Genomic DNA, 17794 nt, shown 5'->3' with positions numbered 1-17794 from the left:
ACAAAGAAGGCTATGAACATTTGTATGTTTTTCATTTTAAGTATTATGAACATACACTCAGGAATGGAATTACTAGGTCTTAAGGCAACTCTGTTTAATACTCTGAGGAACTTTTTTCTAAAGCTCTACAACATTTACATTACCACCAGCAATGCTATAAGGGTTCCAATTTCTCCACATCCTTAACAACGCTTACCTGGCCTTTTTGATTATAGCCATGCTAGTGGGTGTGAAGCAGTATCTCACAGTAGTTTTGATTTGCATTTCCCTAATGACTAATGCTGTTGAACATCTTTTTATGTGCTTAATGGACATTTGCTTGTCTTCTTTAGAGAAATGTCTATTCAGATCCTTTGCCTATTTTTCAGTTGGGTTGTCTTTTTATTGTTTGGTTTTAAGAATTTTATATATATTCTGAGTACCTTAGCAAATCTATGATTTGCAAAAATTTCTCTACCATTCTGTGGTTGTCTTTTCTTTTTCTGTGTGTCCTTTGAAGCAAAAAAGTTAATTTTAATCATATTCAATGTACCTTTCTCCTTTTGTTGTTTGTGCAATTCATTATAAATTCTTTCACTAGAACAGAGCCATGCTCATTTGTTTATTTATTGACTATAGCTGCTTCAAGTTATAACGGCAGAGCTGAGTAAAGACCCTCATGGACCATGGAGTCTAAAATACCATCTGGCCCTTCACAGAAAGTTTTCCCAACTCCTGGTCTAACACAATGCCAACTCCCACCCACCCCTAACTTAAAATGAACAACTTCCCTTCCCTTGAAGGGGCTGTAAGGCAGATGATATCCCTTGGAAGGAAGCAGAATATTGGTTATGGTAAAACATGTACAGAAAATATTTGTGTTAAGAGGCTGATAACATGAGGTGACAGCTATGTATTGGTGAGGGAAGAGGTATAGTGGAACATCAGAAGCCAGATGTAATTTTCGCTGCCAACATCTCCATCAAAAATCTGTGACTCCTAGGAGTTCTTTTTGTGGCTCACCAGAAGCGAATCTGACTAACATCCATGAGGACTCATGTTCGATCCCTGGCTTTACTCAGTGGGTTAAAGATCCAGCATTGCTGTGAGCTGTGATGTAGGTTATAGATGCAGATCAGATCCCGCTTGCTCAGATCCCGCTTGCTGTGGCTGTGGCATAGGCCAGCAGCTACAGCTCCAATTTGACCCCTAGACTGGGAACCTCCATATGCCACGGGTGTGACCTTAAAAGCACACAGAAAAAAAGAAAAAAGAAAGAAAAAAAAGGAAAAAAAAAATCTGTGACTTCTGAGTACCAAATAAAATATTGATGAGGTTGTTTTAAGTACTATAAGGCCTAGCCAGCTTACAAGAACTTACAAGAGTAAGGAATTTATTATTTTTCTGGTATGCAAGAAACATGGGAAACAGACAATCTAAGAAGAAACCCTGCTATGAGACTTGCAAGACAGTTTTTCCTTTCTAATAAAGAGAGACACTTGAGGAAGTGTTCCCCACTCTTCTTCAGCTAGATGGTAGAGTCTGAAATTATGACTGCCTGCTCTCCTGACATGCAGAGCTTTAAAGTACACTGAACCTACACCTCTGATGAAACAGATAAACTGCTTAACCACCCTGTAACACTCTGCTCTGGGCTTCTTATTTCTTATTTCGTGAAATAATAAATTCCTTACTATTCAAGCCACTTTTAGTTGGGAGGGTATTCTGTTACTTGCAATCCAAACATTCTGATACATTTTCTACTTTGTGGACAAGTACATTACTGGACAGAACTATATAGAAATTAGAATGAAGTGATTATGAAACCAAGATCTGCCCAGAATGCTACGTAATAGCTTTCAGTAGTTTGATTTTTAAAAATGTAAACAGCTGCCGTATAGTACAGGGAACTTTAGCCACTTGTGATGGAACATGATGGAGGATAATTTGAGAACAAAAAAATACACACACACACACACACACACACACACACACACACATATGAATGACTGGGTCACTGTGCCGTACAACAGAAATGTATAGAGCATTGTATATCAACTATAATAAAAAATTTTTTTTTGCCTTTTTGCCTTTTCCTAGGGCAGCTTCTGCAGCATATGGAGGTTCCCAGGCTGGGGTCGAATCTGAGCTGTAGCCGCTGGCTGACACCAGAGCCACAGCAACGCGGGATCCGAGCCACGTCTGCAACCTACACCACAGCTCACGACAATGCCGGATCCTTAACCCACTGAGCAAGGGCAGGGATTGAACCCACAACCTCATGGTTCCTAGTCGGATTCGTTAACCACTGCGCCACGACGGGAACTCCAATAAAAAAAATTTTTAATTAAAAAATAAAATAAAAATTTAAACAGTATCTTGCACTTTATCAGGCATCTTAGGTAACTATCTTACCCAATACCCACCAGAACTCTAAATCAGTCGGTCTTACGGCCATTTTACAGATATACAGTTATATATATATAAAAAACTATATAATCCAATATAGGCCTTTCAATTCTATATCCCATGTGTGTTCCACCACATTATAGCATGTTTCACAACATCAAATAAAATTCATTAAAAGCAACATAATCAACAAAATGATTACAATATTCTTTCAGCAGTTAAAGAATTACTTGACATCATGTAACTCTATAATAAAATGTACAAAGAGCCACTATATGTTAAGTTCAAACTGGGCAAACAGAGTGACCAGAAGAAATATGGCACCTTCTAACAGCTCTACTGAAGCACTTACAGACACTATATTAAAATTTTTCCCTCTTCATGCCGGACAATCTATGCTGTGAGGTCTATCTTTTTTCTGTTCATCTCTGCACCTAACACTATGCTTGATATTCATAGTAGGTGAACAAAAATATTTGCTAAATTAAGAAATCAAAGATTTGAGTTGCGCCCCCCATTACCAGCTGATCTAGAATACATCTATGAAATGTTAAGTCAGCTTAAGTAAACAAAACTAAACATTATTTATAAATTTTGAGTTTAATTTATGAAAAAGTTCACTTATCATTTAACAAATAAAAGTAACATTCCCACATATAGCTGGCACTTTATTCAGATCTGTAAAAAGAATCTTAAAGCACAAAAGCAGTCCTATAACTTTCAGAATCAACAGCAGTTTCCTCTTTGGTAGCTTCCTCACTGTGCCTAACACTTGTGCTCTCTAATTGTATATTCGCAGGATTCAAAAACCTCCCTAGCCCTAAATGATATAATAAGTAATTCAGTTGCACTTCTGCTGGTTTCCCAAGACAGCAGGACAAGAGCCTATCCACCATTTGGCATTTACATTCCATGAGAGATACTCCAAAGGAAGCGGCTTTACAAAGATGAATAAAAATGCATCCCCTGCCCTAAAGAAGCCCAAAGCTTAGAGGGGAGGCAATTTAAAAACAGTGAAATAAGGGATGTGCTATAATGAAAGTTACTTACAAATGACCATGAATTGCCTGGGGGAATTGGGAAATGCCACTGGAACAGGATATTGATGTTTATCAGAGAAAGTGGAAGGACACTGCAGATTGAAGAAAAAGTTCATACAAAGGCACCAATAAATGAAAAACGATGAGGTGTTTTGAGAACCAAGAATTCTGACTTGGTTATAGCATAAGCCTGGCTAAAAATAAGGATCAGAGCATGAATGCCATGCAAAAGTTTAAAATTTTTAATTCTAGAGGAGTTCCTGTTGTGGCTCAGCGGTAACAAACTCGACTAGTATCCCTGAGGATGCAGGTTCAACACCTGGTCCTGTTCAGTGCGCTCCGGCATTGACATGAGCTATGGTGTAGCTCACAAACACAGCTAGGATCCCACATGGCTGTGGCTGTGGCCAGCAGCTGCAGCTCCAATTCGACCCCTAGCCTGGGAATTTTTTTAGGGCTGCACCCGCAGCATATAGAGGTTCCCAGGCAAGGGGTGGAATCATAGCTACAGCTGCCAGCCTACACTACAGCCACAGCAACGTAGGATCCAAGCCACGTTGATGCCAGTGCAATGATGCCAGTGGTAATAGGAATAAAGAGGAAGTTGATTCAAGAGACATCTGGGGTCTAAATGGCAGGACACATTTATAACATGACACTATTATTCCAGGAAAAAAAAAAAAAAAAAAACATGTTCTTAAAGCTACAGCTTACAACAAACAAAAAGCTACACATTAAAAATAACATGGTTGGAGTTCCCATCGTGGCGCAGCAGAGATGAATCCAACTAGGAACCACGAGGTTGCGGTCTGATCCCTGGCCTGGCTCAGTGGGTTAACGATCCAGCATTGCGGTGAGCTGTGGTGTAGGTTGCAGATGCAGCTCAGATCTGGCGTTGCTGTGGCTCTGGCATAGGCCGGCAGCTACAGCTCAGATTCGACCCCTAGCCTGGGAACCTCCATATGCCATGGGTGCGGCCCTAAAAAGACAAAAAAATAAATAGTAACGAGGCTTAAGGAAAACAGCTGGAAGCAAGATACTCAAAAAAACCTGTGCAATTCTGTAAACAGAGTACTAACAAAAACAGTAAGAATCCTAATAAACACATTAACATAGTTGAAGAGGTGCTAAATCACTAATAAGCACAGCACTTTTCTAAAGGTACAGCTCAAAATGCAGGTGTCCCTCTGTACCCAAGGGGACTGGTTTCAGGACCTCCCACAGACACCAAAATCCAGAGAAGCTCAAGTTCTACAGCTGGCCCTCCATATCTGTGGTTCACATGTGTGGATTCAACCACCCCCACCTCTTTAAGTACTATATTTACTGAAAAGAAATCTTCATGTAAGTAAGTAGACCCATGAAGTTCAAATACATGTTGTTCAAGGGTCAACTGATTATTGTAAAGGCTATTTGAAGCCAAGTTATAGAAATAAAGAAAAAACGCACAAACATCTAGGGGAAATGTGCAATAAATTCTTCCAACGCAGATAAATAGTCAAAATGAGTCAAGAGGAAGAATGTGGTATGGACAGTACACAGCACTGCAACTATGTTAGTGTATTTAGCTTCCACCACTGATGTCAGGAAGCATGAACATGCTGGGAACATTTTAAGTACATTTTTTCTCTTGATGGATAGGATGAGAGCCAGACTGGAATGCCTCAAAAGTCCCTTGAGTGAGTGAGTGAATGACTGAGCCTTCTGCCCCCAAACTAGGTCAGGCAGTGTTCCTGTGTTACACTCGTCCAGGACAGACTGTAATTGATGACTGCTTAAGACTTAGGCAGTAGCGAAGGGAAGTAAAAGGTACACCAGATTTCCAGATAGGAGTGAATGGACAGATACTGTTTCCATTAAGAAAAATTAGGGAATGATGAAGCATGAATAAGAAGATAACATAATGAACACAGTTTCAGTTACATTGAGGTTAAGGTGTCTTTATAGCCATTATTATTTAGATAAAAATCCAGTAAGCAGTTAGAACTATGGACTAGAGAAAAAGAATGATATGAGCTAAATATATGTATGACTCATCAGGACATAGGAAATTATGAAACTTTGAGAATAAACAAAGAATTCATGCATTCACCCAATTCACTTATTTTAACAAATATTTACTGGATTCCTATAACATGGCAGGAGCCTATGTTGTCAGCAGGGGTGAGTGAGAACAAGAGAGGGATGATGGTAGTTCCCTTGTGACACAGCCAGTTAAGGATTCGGTGTTGCCACTGCAGTGGCTCAGGTCACTACTGTGGCATGAGTTCAATCCCTGGCCTGGGAACTTCCACACGCCATGGGTGTTGGCCAAAAAAAAGAGAAAGAGAGAGACAGCCATGATGACCACTCTCACGGAACACAAATTATATCATGGGGAGACAGAAAGCAACCAAACACCTATAGAATTAACCATGTGCTACAAAGACATAAAAAGTACTATAATAGTATAACATAGGAACAAGGGCTGACCTGGCATGGGGTGGGAGGCTCAGTCACTTACTTGAGGGGCTTTTTAGGCACTGCAAACATAGTCTATGCAAGGAGTAGAATAAACCATTGAATACAGCATAAAACGGCTGAATAAAATGTAACCAAGTTTAAGTGACTACACTATAGAAAGAAAGAACATGGTGGAAGAAGCTGAAGTAAACAGATGGAACCAATGAAGTCTATGGGCTATGTCAAAGATTTTAGTCTCTACAACATGTGAGGTTTTAAATGGGAAAGTGATACAACCATATTTAAGAGGGCCTTGGACCAAAGCCAGATGAGAGGGAAGCAACAAAGATTAAAAATGGCAGAGAGAAGTTCCCGTCGTGGCGCAGTGGTTAACGAATCCGACTAGGAACCATGAGGTTGCCAGTTCGGTCCCTGCTCTTGCTCAGTGGGTTAACGATTTGGCGTTGCCGTGAGCTGTGGTGTAGGTTGCAGACACGGCTCGGATCCCGCATTGCTGTGGCTCTGGCGTAGGCTGGTGGCTACAGCTCCGATTCGACCCCTAGCCTGGGAACCTCCATATGCCGCGGGAGCGGCCCAAGGAAATAGCAAAGACAAAAAAAAAAAAAAAAAAAAAAAAAAAATGGCAGAGAGTGTACTTCTGCAACTAGCAGAAAACACAAAAGCAAAAAAAAGGGAGAAAATCTGAAGAGTTCCCAACAAGGTCCAACACCACAAAGAAGTCAAGTAAGAAGAATGAAAAACCAAATACATTTAATGAGTATTTACTGGATTTCCAAAGAACCTCTACTGTCACCACAATCTGAGGTGCTTTATTCCCATTTTACTTGTACTAAACGAGGTCTAGAATGTACAGTATTTGTTCAAAGTCACTTAGGCAGAAATGGAATCTAAAAGTCCAATCTTTCTAATTCCCAACCTCACAGTGATAATTAGAAGCTCACTGCCAGCATGCTAAATTTCAGTGAAATGCAGATGCATAATCATTCCAGACCAATGCTACATAACAGACACTCATGAAATGATGGAAATGCTCTGTATCTGAACTGGTGCAGTAAGCCACAAGTAGCTACTGAACACCTGTAATGTAGAACTGAAGAACTGAATTCACAATTTTATTTAATATTAATTCACTTGAAATAAAATTTAAATAGCCACATGTAGCTAGCAGCTACTGAATCACAGATGTGCACTGTAATAGACTGAAAACCAAAAAGTAAACAAAGAGAGATGAGTCAAAAGTATGATGGTAAAGAAAAAGAGTGACAGCTAGACAGAAAGCCAGAACTGAAGTATAACCTGCACATTCATCAATTCACTATTTGAGAAAGATTACTAGTTTATAAATCATGAAATTCTATGTTAGGAAAATAGGTGCAACATAAACACACATAAAAATCACAGATTTCCTCATTACCTATTAGCACCTGTTTTTCCTGGCATTCTGTCTTACAAGCAAATAATCCAAAAGGATGCCAGCTTATTGCATGCTCATGATAGGAAGTTGCCTGTTGCACTGCACTCAGAAGAATGTGAAAGAAAACTATCCCTGAAGCTAGATAAAGGAGAAATAAAAGTGCTAAGAGACAGCTCTACTAATGCCAACACTAAAGGCTTGATTCTTTTTGTAGGTTGCTGCACTTCACTCTTTTGTCCCTAGGTTTTAAACTGCACACCTAGTTCTAACCTACAATAAAAATAAATTCTCTGTATTGTTTACCAAAATCAAGAGACCATAGGTGAATATAATAATGCTCCCAAAACACAAGTCAAAGTGACATCTCATTTACAGAAATGTTTTCTGGGACAGTAAAAGGGCTACCACGTGGCCCTCCTGATGATACTCCTAAGAAAAAAAAGCTTTAACCAACAAAACAAAACCCTGAGAAAATAACCTGTAAGAACATATGACTTGTTGAGTTACTGCTCTAAATTTTCAAGGATTTCCTACAGAAATCTTAAAATGTTTTAAATATTTGTATAGTACAAGACTATAAAAACCAAAGACAAACCAGGAAACACTAGTCGTATTTCACTTCAAAATTTTATATCTGTACCAGATCCATACAATAGCTATAATTACTGTTAACCCATGACTATAAAGGGTATGGGAGTCCAAGGAGAAAATTCAGAAAAGGAAAGAGTAGATATGGAGTGTCAGATAAAAGGTTATTTTGAAGAGTAAAAGCGAAGATGAAATTTCAATCTGGCAAGCATGAAATAAAACAGATGCTTGCTCCACTGTATTTCAGAGATCACTTTTTCTTTTTAAGAAATTGTTATCTATGTTAATACTTAATAAGGTGCTAAGTGGGAAAAATAAACACAAAAAAGTCCTAGTAAAATATTGTTTCCTAAAAAGTATTCCATAAGAATACTATCATAGTTCAGACCCCAGCTGAAGTACCAACCTTAATCATTAAGAAATTACCACCTGATTAAAAAAAATTATGCTTAATTGTTTTTGACTCAATGCTTATATCTGAAATACAGTTAAAAATCTTGGAATAAAACTGACTGTAATGAGGAAACCAGAGCATAACATTAAAATCTCTTTAAGTCTGACCTTTGTAATCATTTAATAAAAACTAAATTATAAAGGAAATTAAGTCCACACACCAGTGATGGATTTAAAAAAAAAAAAAAAAAGGTGGAGGGGAGAAAAAACACACAAATAACTCCTTAGAAGAACATACAAGAAACTTAATGATCAACACAAGGAGGAGGAGTGGCCAGAAAATATTTACTTTCTATTTTTTACCTTTCAGTATGGTTTTATTTTTGAAGTAAATGTATTAATAGTGTGTTTAGAACTTTAGCAAAGTCTTGATTATTAATCTACATCTAGATGTTCCCTTCATCATAAACCTGAACTCAGAAAATAGTTCCTTTTAGACCTATGTGACTTGATCAGAAGTTACTAATGTAAGGACAAAGTTTTAAGCTCTTTTCCTGTTAAAACTCCTGTTTCCTAGATTAATATCCTAGGTCATGACCCACTGTTACCATCTCCTGGGACCACCTACTATTTAATAACATTACTCAATACCCTGTTAACTGCCTACCAAATCTCTCAAAATTGATACTGCAATCGTTTCCATACTCCTCAGCCTCAATCTTACCCCATTCCCCGCAGCCTCAATCTCAACTTTAGCAGATGATCTTGCCTCAAACTATCTCCAGATGCTGAGATGATTTTAAGCCACTTGGTTTGAATTCCATTATTAAAACATATCTGTCATCACAGCCTACTCTCCTCACTTGGATTTTTTCCCCTCTTTTTTGACGTCCCCTCCTTTCTTTTTGGCCATCTTCTTTCTACCACACCTAGGGTTCCTTCCATTAATCATCCTCTTTCTCACAGCTCCCTCTCCTGGCTTCTCTTCTAACTGGAAAGAAAATGGACATCTGCTATCCTAAAAGGAATTACCTCACCTAACTTTTCTTTGTCCATTTCCCCATAAACGTCTCAAAAAACGAACATTCATACCGGGCTGTCTCATCAGCACTCAATCCTTTATGCCACTTGTTCGTCCACATACTCCTTCAAAAACACTACTTCAAACACTATCATGTCAAGTATTTAGACAACAATAAAAAGACAAAGACAAGTTCTCTGTATTCTCAGCACCTACATTCCTTTGCAATCTTATTTTCATTACCTAGGGCTTCATTGAAGATACTGTCTTAAAGATTACGACTGCTATAGTTTTTCATTTTTATTTCCTCCTCTCCCCTATTAACGGATGAGAAGAATCTCTGAGACTCGTATTCCCTCCTACCTCCCTGGGGCCCTCCAAATATTAAAAAATTCCATCTTTTCTCTTAGAATCTTCAACTGCTCCCTCTCTCTTGGCTAATTCCCTTAAGCGCACAAATAATTTCTTCCTCAAACCTAAATTTTCTAACTTGTATCATCTCTCTTTCATTCAAAGCTATACTCAATCTCTGGCCAGTCATTTACTCAAGTCACAGCATCCTGGCTTTCCGTGCTACCAATGTTTCTCTGTACTACTGCCAAAGTCACCAGAACTCTCCTGCTCCCTCCAAAAGGCATTTAAAGTTCTTCTCTTTCCTGATTGCTACACAATCTAGCCATTATGACTCCATCAAATCTGGCATCACAAATTTTCCAACTATCTCACTGGCTATTTATTCTCAGACAACATTCACAAGTTCCTCGCCTTCTACCTCCCTCTTAAATGCAGTGTTTTTTAGGGTCTGTCCTCTTATCATTACATATTCTTTCTCTGCAGAGTTCATCCAGCTTCATGGTTTCAACTACCACCTAAAACACACACACACACAACACTCAAATCTTTAATATAAGCCCAGATTTATCTTCTAGACCCATATACAGCCAATACCTGTTGGCCATATCCAACTAGGTGACCCATGACTACTTTAAATTCATAGTGTCCAAGAAAGAAATCATCACACCACCAAATCTCCTTCTCTTGTATCTCCTACACAGATACTGTGCATTTCTAACAAGGACCCAGATGACACTGATGCCGCTAGTTCAGGATCCATGTTCTGAAAATCACTGCTCAAACATATGCTGTCTCTCACCACCTCCAGGCTGTCAAGTCCCTTCTGCTATCTCTTAAGCCATAATATCTATGCAGCAAGCACTGTTAATATTTCACAGCACCCTATCCTTCTGAACCTCGAATCGTGCAACATAGCATTCCAAGCATTAATTACCAAATGATAAGACTAGAGATGAAACAACAATCACCCCAGCAAAATGGAAGTTTTCTGAGGATGGGATAGCATTCTAGGGTATCCCTAGAACCATATCTTATCCAATACGGAGGTGCTTAATAAATATTTGCTGAGTGGATGGCACTGCTTCTACCCAGTCACCCAAGCCACAGCAGGATTCATCCATTTCCTTCCCCATAATCCAAGTCACCAAGTCCTATCTCCTACCTCCTACGTGTGTCTCATCCCTGGTGCTTCATCTCCATCTGCAGTGTTTCTACATTCTTTTAGGTCCTTATTTCTCACATTACTATAATAATGTTTTAATTGGTTCCCATGTCTAGATTCATCTATCTTATTTTATCCACATAACCATCAGACTGCTCTCTCTAAAAAAGTAAATGAGACAATGTCATTCTCTTGCTTAAAAGCAATAGCTTCCCACAGGCTTTAGGGGAAAAGATGTTAACTCCTTCATATGACATGCAAACCCTTCCAGAACCCTGCTTCAATCTACCTGTCTACCCTCTCTCTCCATTCCATCCTAACCCCCTGCCTTCCGGCCACAGTGAGCTGGCTTGCATACCCATGCCTTGATGGCTTTAAAACAAAGCTTTCTACCTAGAGTACCTTTCTCACCGGCTTTTTTACTCATCCTTTTAAGAGTCAGCTCAGGTACTCTTCCGGGAAGCTTTCTCTGAGTGACATTCATCTCTCTATCCAATCCCCAACCCCAGTTGGGATTAGGCCTCTCCCCTGCCACATGCTCTTAAAAGCACAAGATTAGCTTGTACATATCACACTGCATAATAATTGTCCAGTTCACCTACTTAAGTTCCTTAGAAATTACAATTATGTTTTGTTTTTATAGTCAATGCTAGGTATATTAACAGACGCTCAACTAAAATTTAAATACATTCCATGCTAGTCTCTAAACAGTGGCTCTCAAAATTTAGCATAAATCAGAATTATCTGAAAAGACATATAGATCTAGACTGCCTCGCCCCACTCCCAGAGTTATAGATTCAGTTGGTCCAGGGTGGGACCTAACAAATTCCCAGATGATGCTGATGCTGCTAGTCCAGGAACCACATATTGAGTGTCCTCCAACCCTGCTGACTGCAATCCTAACAATCTTTTTTAGACCCAGCTCAATTGTCATCTCCTTTATAAAACTTTCTTTAATCCCAAATGAAACTGATATGGCTCTTCAATTTCTATCCAGCTTTGTGTATATTATTCATGTGGTAACTCATGCTTTTTCCACACCTACTGGCATCTGCCTTATATTCTCTTCTTAAATGAAGGTAGGCCTTAATCATTTTAACATTCCCCATAACTGAGCACAGTAACTGGTGAAGACAGATGAAATCTACAAGTATCTGTTGATGTGAAGGAATCCCTGTTGACTGCCCAGATTCTGGATCCACTCTGACTCACTTAATCCTCCTGGCCCAAGCTGACTTCTTACACTATTGCTTGCCTTACTACCTACAACTGATCCTCCACACTTGTCTATCCCTCTCATTGCTGACTGACCCTAAGTTTCTCTACCTTGTACTCTGAACCTTTTTATTTTCTCATCTACTCTGAGAAGTAATAAGTGGAGAAATTTTCTTCCTATGATCGATGAGAATTTTAACTCTGCAGCCGTTAAGTCAGGTTGCTTGCATTTTTTTTAAAGTAGACTTTCTTGGTCACAGAATCCAGACTAAAATATGCTGTGTACAACTCCAACTGCAGTTATCATAGACAGCAAATATGCGTTTCAGGTTCTATTTACAGATGGTAGACATAATTTAAATGAAAAGTTTAAAAATTTAAAACATAAAAGGTCTCATAAAATTTAAGGTTGTCCTAAGAAGCAAAATATAAAGAATATTTACACAGTATGTTCATTCACACATAGATCCAGAACAAAATGTGCACTACCTACTCCAACAAAAACAGACACTAAAAACCAGATCATATTTCTAAATTATACTAAGAATGTAGCAAAAACTGTATCTGATAAATGAAAAGTTAACTTTCTAAAAACGCTTCTATAAAATCTACTCCTTCAAAAATTACTCAGAGACTGTTTTCAATCATGGGGACCTAATCAAACATTCTATTTAATTATTCTTTATCTACCTCTGCATGTAATATTGAAGTTCTCTATCTAAAATTATATATGCCCTAGGTAGAGAAAAAACTGTAATATTCAGTTATTTCAATAAATAAACATTATGGAGTTCCCTGGTGACTCAGTGAGTTAAGGATTCAGCACTGTCACTGACGTGTCACAGATTCAATCCCTGGCCCCAGAACTTCCCCATGCCATAGGTGCAGCCAAAAAGATATTAATAATAAATTCATTTATTTAATTAATCATAGACAACTGTTAATGGTTCAAGGAAAATTCTGAGGAGCGCAGTACTCACATTTTTGTACATGTGCATAATTTTCAACCCACTGCTCAACAATTTAAGACAAATTGAGATGGAGGAAAAGACATAACTCTCAGGAAAAAAGTAGGCTACCTTTAACATAGCACCTAAAACTAATAACCATCAAAAAAGATTCTTGATACATTCAATTCAATCTACAAAACTTTTTACTTTCCCCTTACTTGAACAAATCAATGAAATTTATAAATTAACACGTAAATTAAGTCTGTTGATAAAAATGCAAATTGCCCATGATATTCAGTAAGAGCTACAAAGATTTTCCAAAAGGAGTCAGTTTTCAGAACCATATACTCAATTAACAAGAAAAATGGATTAGATCACTCTAAAGTCCAATTTGAGTTCATCAATATTCCATATGGCAGAGCTGAGCTAGTTTTGATACTTTCAAACCAGTGCTATATTCAGCAGACCAACATACTGCTAAAAGTTGAGACGCCACTGCCATGACAAATTATGTCCTGAAATGGTATTGAGAGGACAGCAGAAAAAGAGCCAAGAGTGAATCAGAAAATAAATACTAAAAAGGAAACTGGAAAGACAGAGGGAAATACTGACCTGGAAGAAAACAATATCTTACGGTAATTTTAAAATATTTTTGAAAGAAAAGGAAATACTGAGTACCAGGAAGATAAATTTAAGAGCTAACTAAAAGAGGATTTCCCAAATTCAGCCTATTGTTCAAAAAGGGGAGAGAGAAGGGGCTGGGAGGATGCAACACGGCAGGAAAAACCACCTGGAAACCTTATCATTCTGCTATATACTAAATAAACAGCAAGACTAGATCACTGTTCCTCAAAATGTATTGTTTATTAACACAGGTAAAAACATTTCACTGCAACGACAAAGATCGTCAACATCCTGACCTTCAGGTAAAGGAACTTGTATTAAAGCACTAAAGTGCAATTCAAAACTCCAAAAGATTATGACCTCCCCAAATGAAAGTCTGTACTATGAATGGCTCTAATCTAACTTGTTTTCTGCAACACTTTGGAAAAACCTAAGTTTTGACTTTGAAGGCACAATTGTCTCTGAGGTACCTCCCAAGTTGGCAGGGAAAAACTTCTGTATCTCGAAATCACTAAACATTTATTAAGTCTGCTCCTAATGTGGATTTTTAAGTACACCCATCAGTGCGCTTCAATCATCTGCCCTGTGTTTCACATAAAAGCCAGCTTAACTAATTTCACTTTTTTTTCTCCTCACAATCGCACCAAACTGCTCTTAAGCTGCAAGCAACAGAATTTCTCCTTTCGCTCACCCACCACGCTATCCTGACATAAACTCTACACAAGGTGAAACACCATACAGTGAAAGGTACAAGAAATTACTCAACGTCAACGAATCCGTCGTAAAATCTTTGGTCAACTGTGTAAAAAGCTTTAAAAAAAAAAAAAACTAAATTACATGCCCGGCTATCTGACATGTATGAAAAAAGCCCTGCAAACTTTTTCTACTGTGCATGCAATTCTTGATTACAAAGAGGAAACTCCACCGGCTAGCCCGGGCGAGAGAACCGGTAAGGTAACAGGCTAAAAGGGCGTCGTTGATTTCTTGGCTACAGTGACAGAGGCGGGAGACAGACACACCCCTAGCGTCGGGCTGAAACACTACAGCAGTGAATTCTACCTAGGGATTAAAGTGAGCGTAGGGAAAGACAAATTTAAATCGCCATGATTCAAAAACAACCAGCACAGGAGAGACTTTCGAAGGTAACAAAGAAAACGAAAAACCCTGGGCAGTAAGTAAGCATTAATAAAAAACCAAGTCTCCCCGTTTGTAAAAAGCCGAGTTAGACTCTTTTCCTGAATCTACACCTTGGACCTTTCCGGTTCGCCGCTGCAGAGAGAAGAGCAGCAGCGAAAAACAAACAAACCCACCCCGTAAGATTGCAAAAGGCAGTGAAATAAACACTAGCGGGAGAGAGGGAAGTAAGTGGCAGGATTCCTGCCAAGACTCACTGCTTGAAAATAGAGTGAGTGGGAGAAAGAGCAGCTCTGGAGAGAAAGTGGGTCTTATATAAAGAGCCATTTGCCACATATGATTTCCACAGGATTTCGGAATCTCCCCGAACTTGAGAGTGAGTCTGGGGGTGAAGGGGGCTCCACGTGGAGGAGGGTCCCGAGACAAGAAAAGCCGGCCGACCAGAGGACAGCCCCGGGCGGGTGGCCGGGGGAGCGGGGGTCGAGGCCCAGGCGGAATCCCGGGGGCGCCGGGGGAGGGGGTGGAGGGGCGCCCCGCGGAGGCCCGGGGGCGGGCGCGGGAGCCCCGCGGTGCTGTCAATCCGCTGCCCGCCGCCCCCGAGCCGCGAGGGTTCTCACGGGTCTCTCGAATTTTCCACCGGGGGAAGCCGCCCGGGGGTGTCCGAGCTCTCCCCGCCCCCGCCCCTGGAAGCGGCGAGTGGGGAGAGATGGTGCGTGGGGAAACAGAGGGCTCACCATTTTGCTGGGCGGTCGGCGGCTCGCTCGCGCGGAGAAGAGTGTCGGCGTTCAGACGGGCTCCCGCAGGAAGCGGCAGCGGCGGCGGCCCAGCTACGCTCGGCCGGGGTGGCTGCGGCCCGCGGGACGCCCGCGGGGGAGGGGGTGCGGGCTGGGGGAGGGGAGGCGGCGCCGCGGGGACCGCGCCGGCCGGGTGACTGGGCACGAGGGAGCGGGCGGGGAGAAGAGAAATTGAGGTCGAGATTCAGAGACGGAGAGCGCGGGAGGAGAGACGGCGAGAAGGGGGAGAGACAGGCGAGGAGACGGGGGGAGTATGGGCCAGGCGGCTTGGGGGCTGCAGCCTCGCGCTCGCGCCGGAGCCGTGACGGACTCACTGCAGTGGCTTGTGCTGACCCGCAACCTCAAGGCACGAAAAAGGGGGAGGGCGGGAGAGGGAGGGGAAAGCGGAGCGCAGCAGCGCGCGGGGCGAAGGGCGGGGGCGGGGCTTCCGCGAGCGCCGCACATCCGGGAACTCGCGCGCCGGCTCGGCGGCGGCCGCCGCGGCGCTCTGGCGAGCTCTGGTTGGGGAGCGCAGAGCGCGCCGACCACGTTCTTCCCTCCGCCGGCCGCCCCCAGCGTGCGGGGCGGGGGAAGCGCGGGGGCGGGGGCGCGGACGTCGGTGACGTCGCGTGGCGGAGCCCTTCCTGTCATGTGGCTGGAGGCGGGCGCGGAGCACTGGGGGGAGGGGGAAGGGGGGTGAAGGCTGGCCTGGGCGGGGAAGGAGGAAATGCGAGGGGTGCGCGAGCACTAGGCGGAGGGGGACTTGGACTCAGGGGTGGGAGCTTCGAGGGGAAGAGGAACAGTTAGATATGCAGCCTTAAGGTGTCGGAACCACCCAGACTCTGCGCGCGCACACACACAGAAACACACACACAAGGAAAATCCCAGCCCTGGGGCAAGAAGGAATCAATTTGCGCTTGAGGACAGGTATCTTTGCATCACTGTGACGGCTTGGACCCCCTACAGAATGTATGGCACATCTAGGCTGTTGTCACCCGGGTGCAGCAGCCGCAGGCCCACACTCCAGTGTGGGTTGGCAGTCGGGAGCCGGGTTGGAGAGCCAGAGTTGGCTGCAGCTTAAGGCGCAGGAAGTCACTGCACAACCGACTAGAGGGGTTGCCTTCCACTACCGCAAAGCCTTTCTCACCCAGCTCGATATTTTCCTTAAACCCTTCAAGCTACCATTTGACGCGGAACAGCAGTGTTTGTTTTTGAAAAACGTTAGAAGACAGAATGCCCACTTGTCCCTTTAGCGGGGCTGTATCCACTTTGGTGGCAATTACCATTCCCGGAAAATTCAGACTACCAGTAGGAAATGGAGTCCAGAAAAGCATAAGGAGGAAAGTTATGTTCAGAAGGGAGGCGGGAGCTGCCAGGAGAAGCGTGGTATAGATAATGAAGAAAACATTTGTAACAGTTTTAACCTCTTCAGAGCTTGGTAATCATGTGTGTGTGTGTGTGTGTGTGTGTGTGTGTGTGTGTGTGTGTGTGTGCGCGCGCGCGCGCGAGAAATAGCAAGAGATGTTTACTGAGTGGTCAGAAACTCCTTATGGACAAACTATTTTGGGTAATTTTATAAAACCACTGTTTTTAAAGGCAGTCTGTTAAAGCTCCTTATGTGAGAGTTCTGTTTTTCCACGCTAACCTTTTTTCTATATGATAAACACTCATCTTTTCTAATAGCTCAGTGATGTGCCCTAGGTCTCCCTGCAACCCCCCTTTTCTTTAAGAACTACCTTGCTTCCGTGTCAGGATAATTAAGGAAAAGTAACTTAGACTGATAAGCTGTATCAAGGAAAGGCCAAGAATTGACCCTGTTTCTTCCACCTTTTATTCTAAGAGCTATGTTGCTATTTAGATGACAAAATGTATTCCAAAACAGGGAAATCCCTAAGGCAAATTGTCGTTTACATTTTTTTTAGGTGTATTATTTTTTCATTAGCTTTTCATCATAAAATAAGGCAGGCTTGTTTTTTTTTTAAGTACAATATTAAAAAAAATTCCTCCTCCTCAACTCCATTTCTCAGAGATAATCACTGTAGCTGCATTTGTGTGTGTGTGTGTCCCTTGGACATATTTAGTGAAAATCAAATTATCATTTTGACTGAGGATTGAATACTAAGAAGGAATTTGAGCTATATGGATGCAGTAGGCTGAGTAACCCGTAATTTTGTCATGGTTTCAGCCAGTTCAGATTATAATTATTCAACAGATATCTGTTGTGAACCTAAATCAGAAATTCAAGAGCAGAGCACTGTGAAAGATTGCTTAACCT

The 17794-nt window shown here is 41.4% G+C and overlaps 1 protein-coding gene across 2 annotated transcripts in view; it reads right to left on the bottom strand.

The window, feature by feature from the left end:
• Nucleotides 1-15896, bottom strand: part of PPP3R1 (protein phosphatase 3 regulatory subunit B, alpha) — a 63453-nt gene extending 47557 nt beyond the window's left edge. For both annotated transcript variants that reach the window (XM_021087426.2, XM_085016124.1), the window contains exon 1: nucleotides 15481-15896. In XM_021087426.2, coding sequence (XP_020943085.1) covers nucleotides 15481-15483 — 3 coding nt within the window. In that variant the 5' untranslated portion in view covers nucleotides 15484-15896. The remainder of the gene's footprint in view (nucleotides 1-15480) is intronic.
• Between the last annotated feature and the right edge of the window lie 1898 nt (nucleotides 15897-17794).

This window comes from Sus scrofa, chromosome 3, assembly GCF_054392235.1.
Source record: "Sus scrofa isolate SSC_HxYL_T2T_F1_AM1 chromosome 3, Sscrofa_HxYL_maternal_Yorkshire_Landrace_v2.0, whole genome shotgun sequence".
NCBI classification, from domain to species: Eukaryota; Metazoa; Chordata; class Mammalia; order Artiodactyla; family Suidae; genus Sus; species Sus scrofa.
This window is presented reverse-complemented; position numbering and strand designations above follow the sequence as displayed.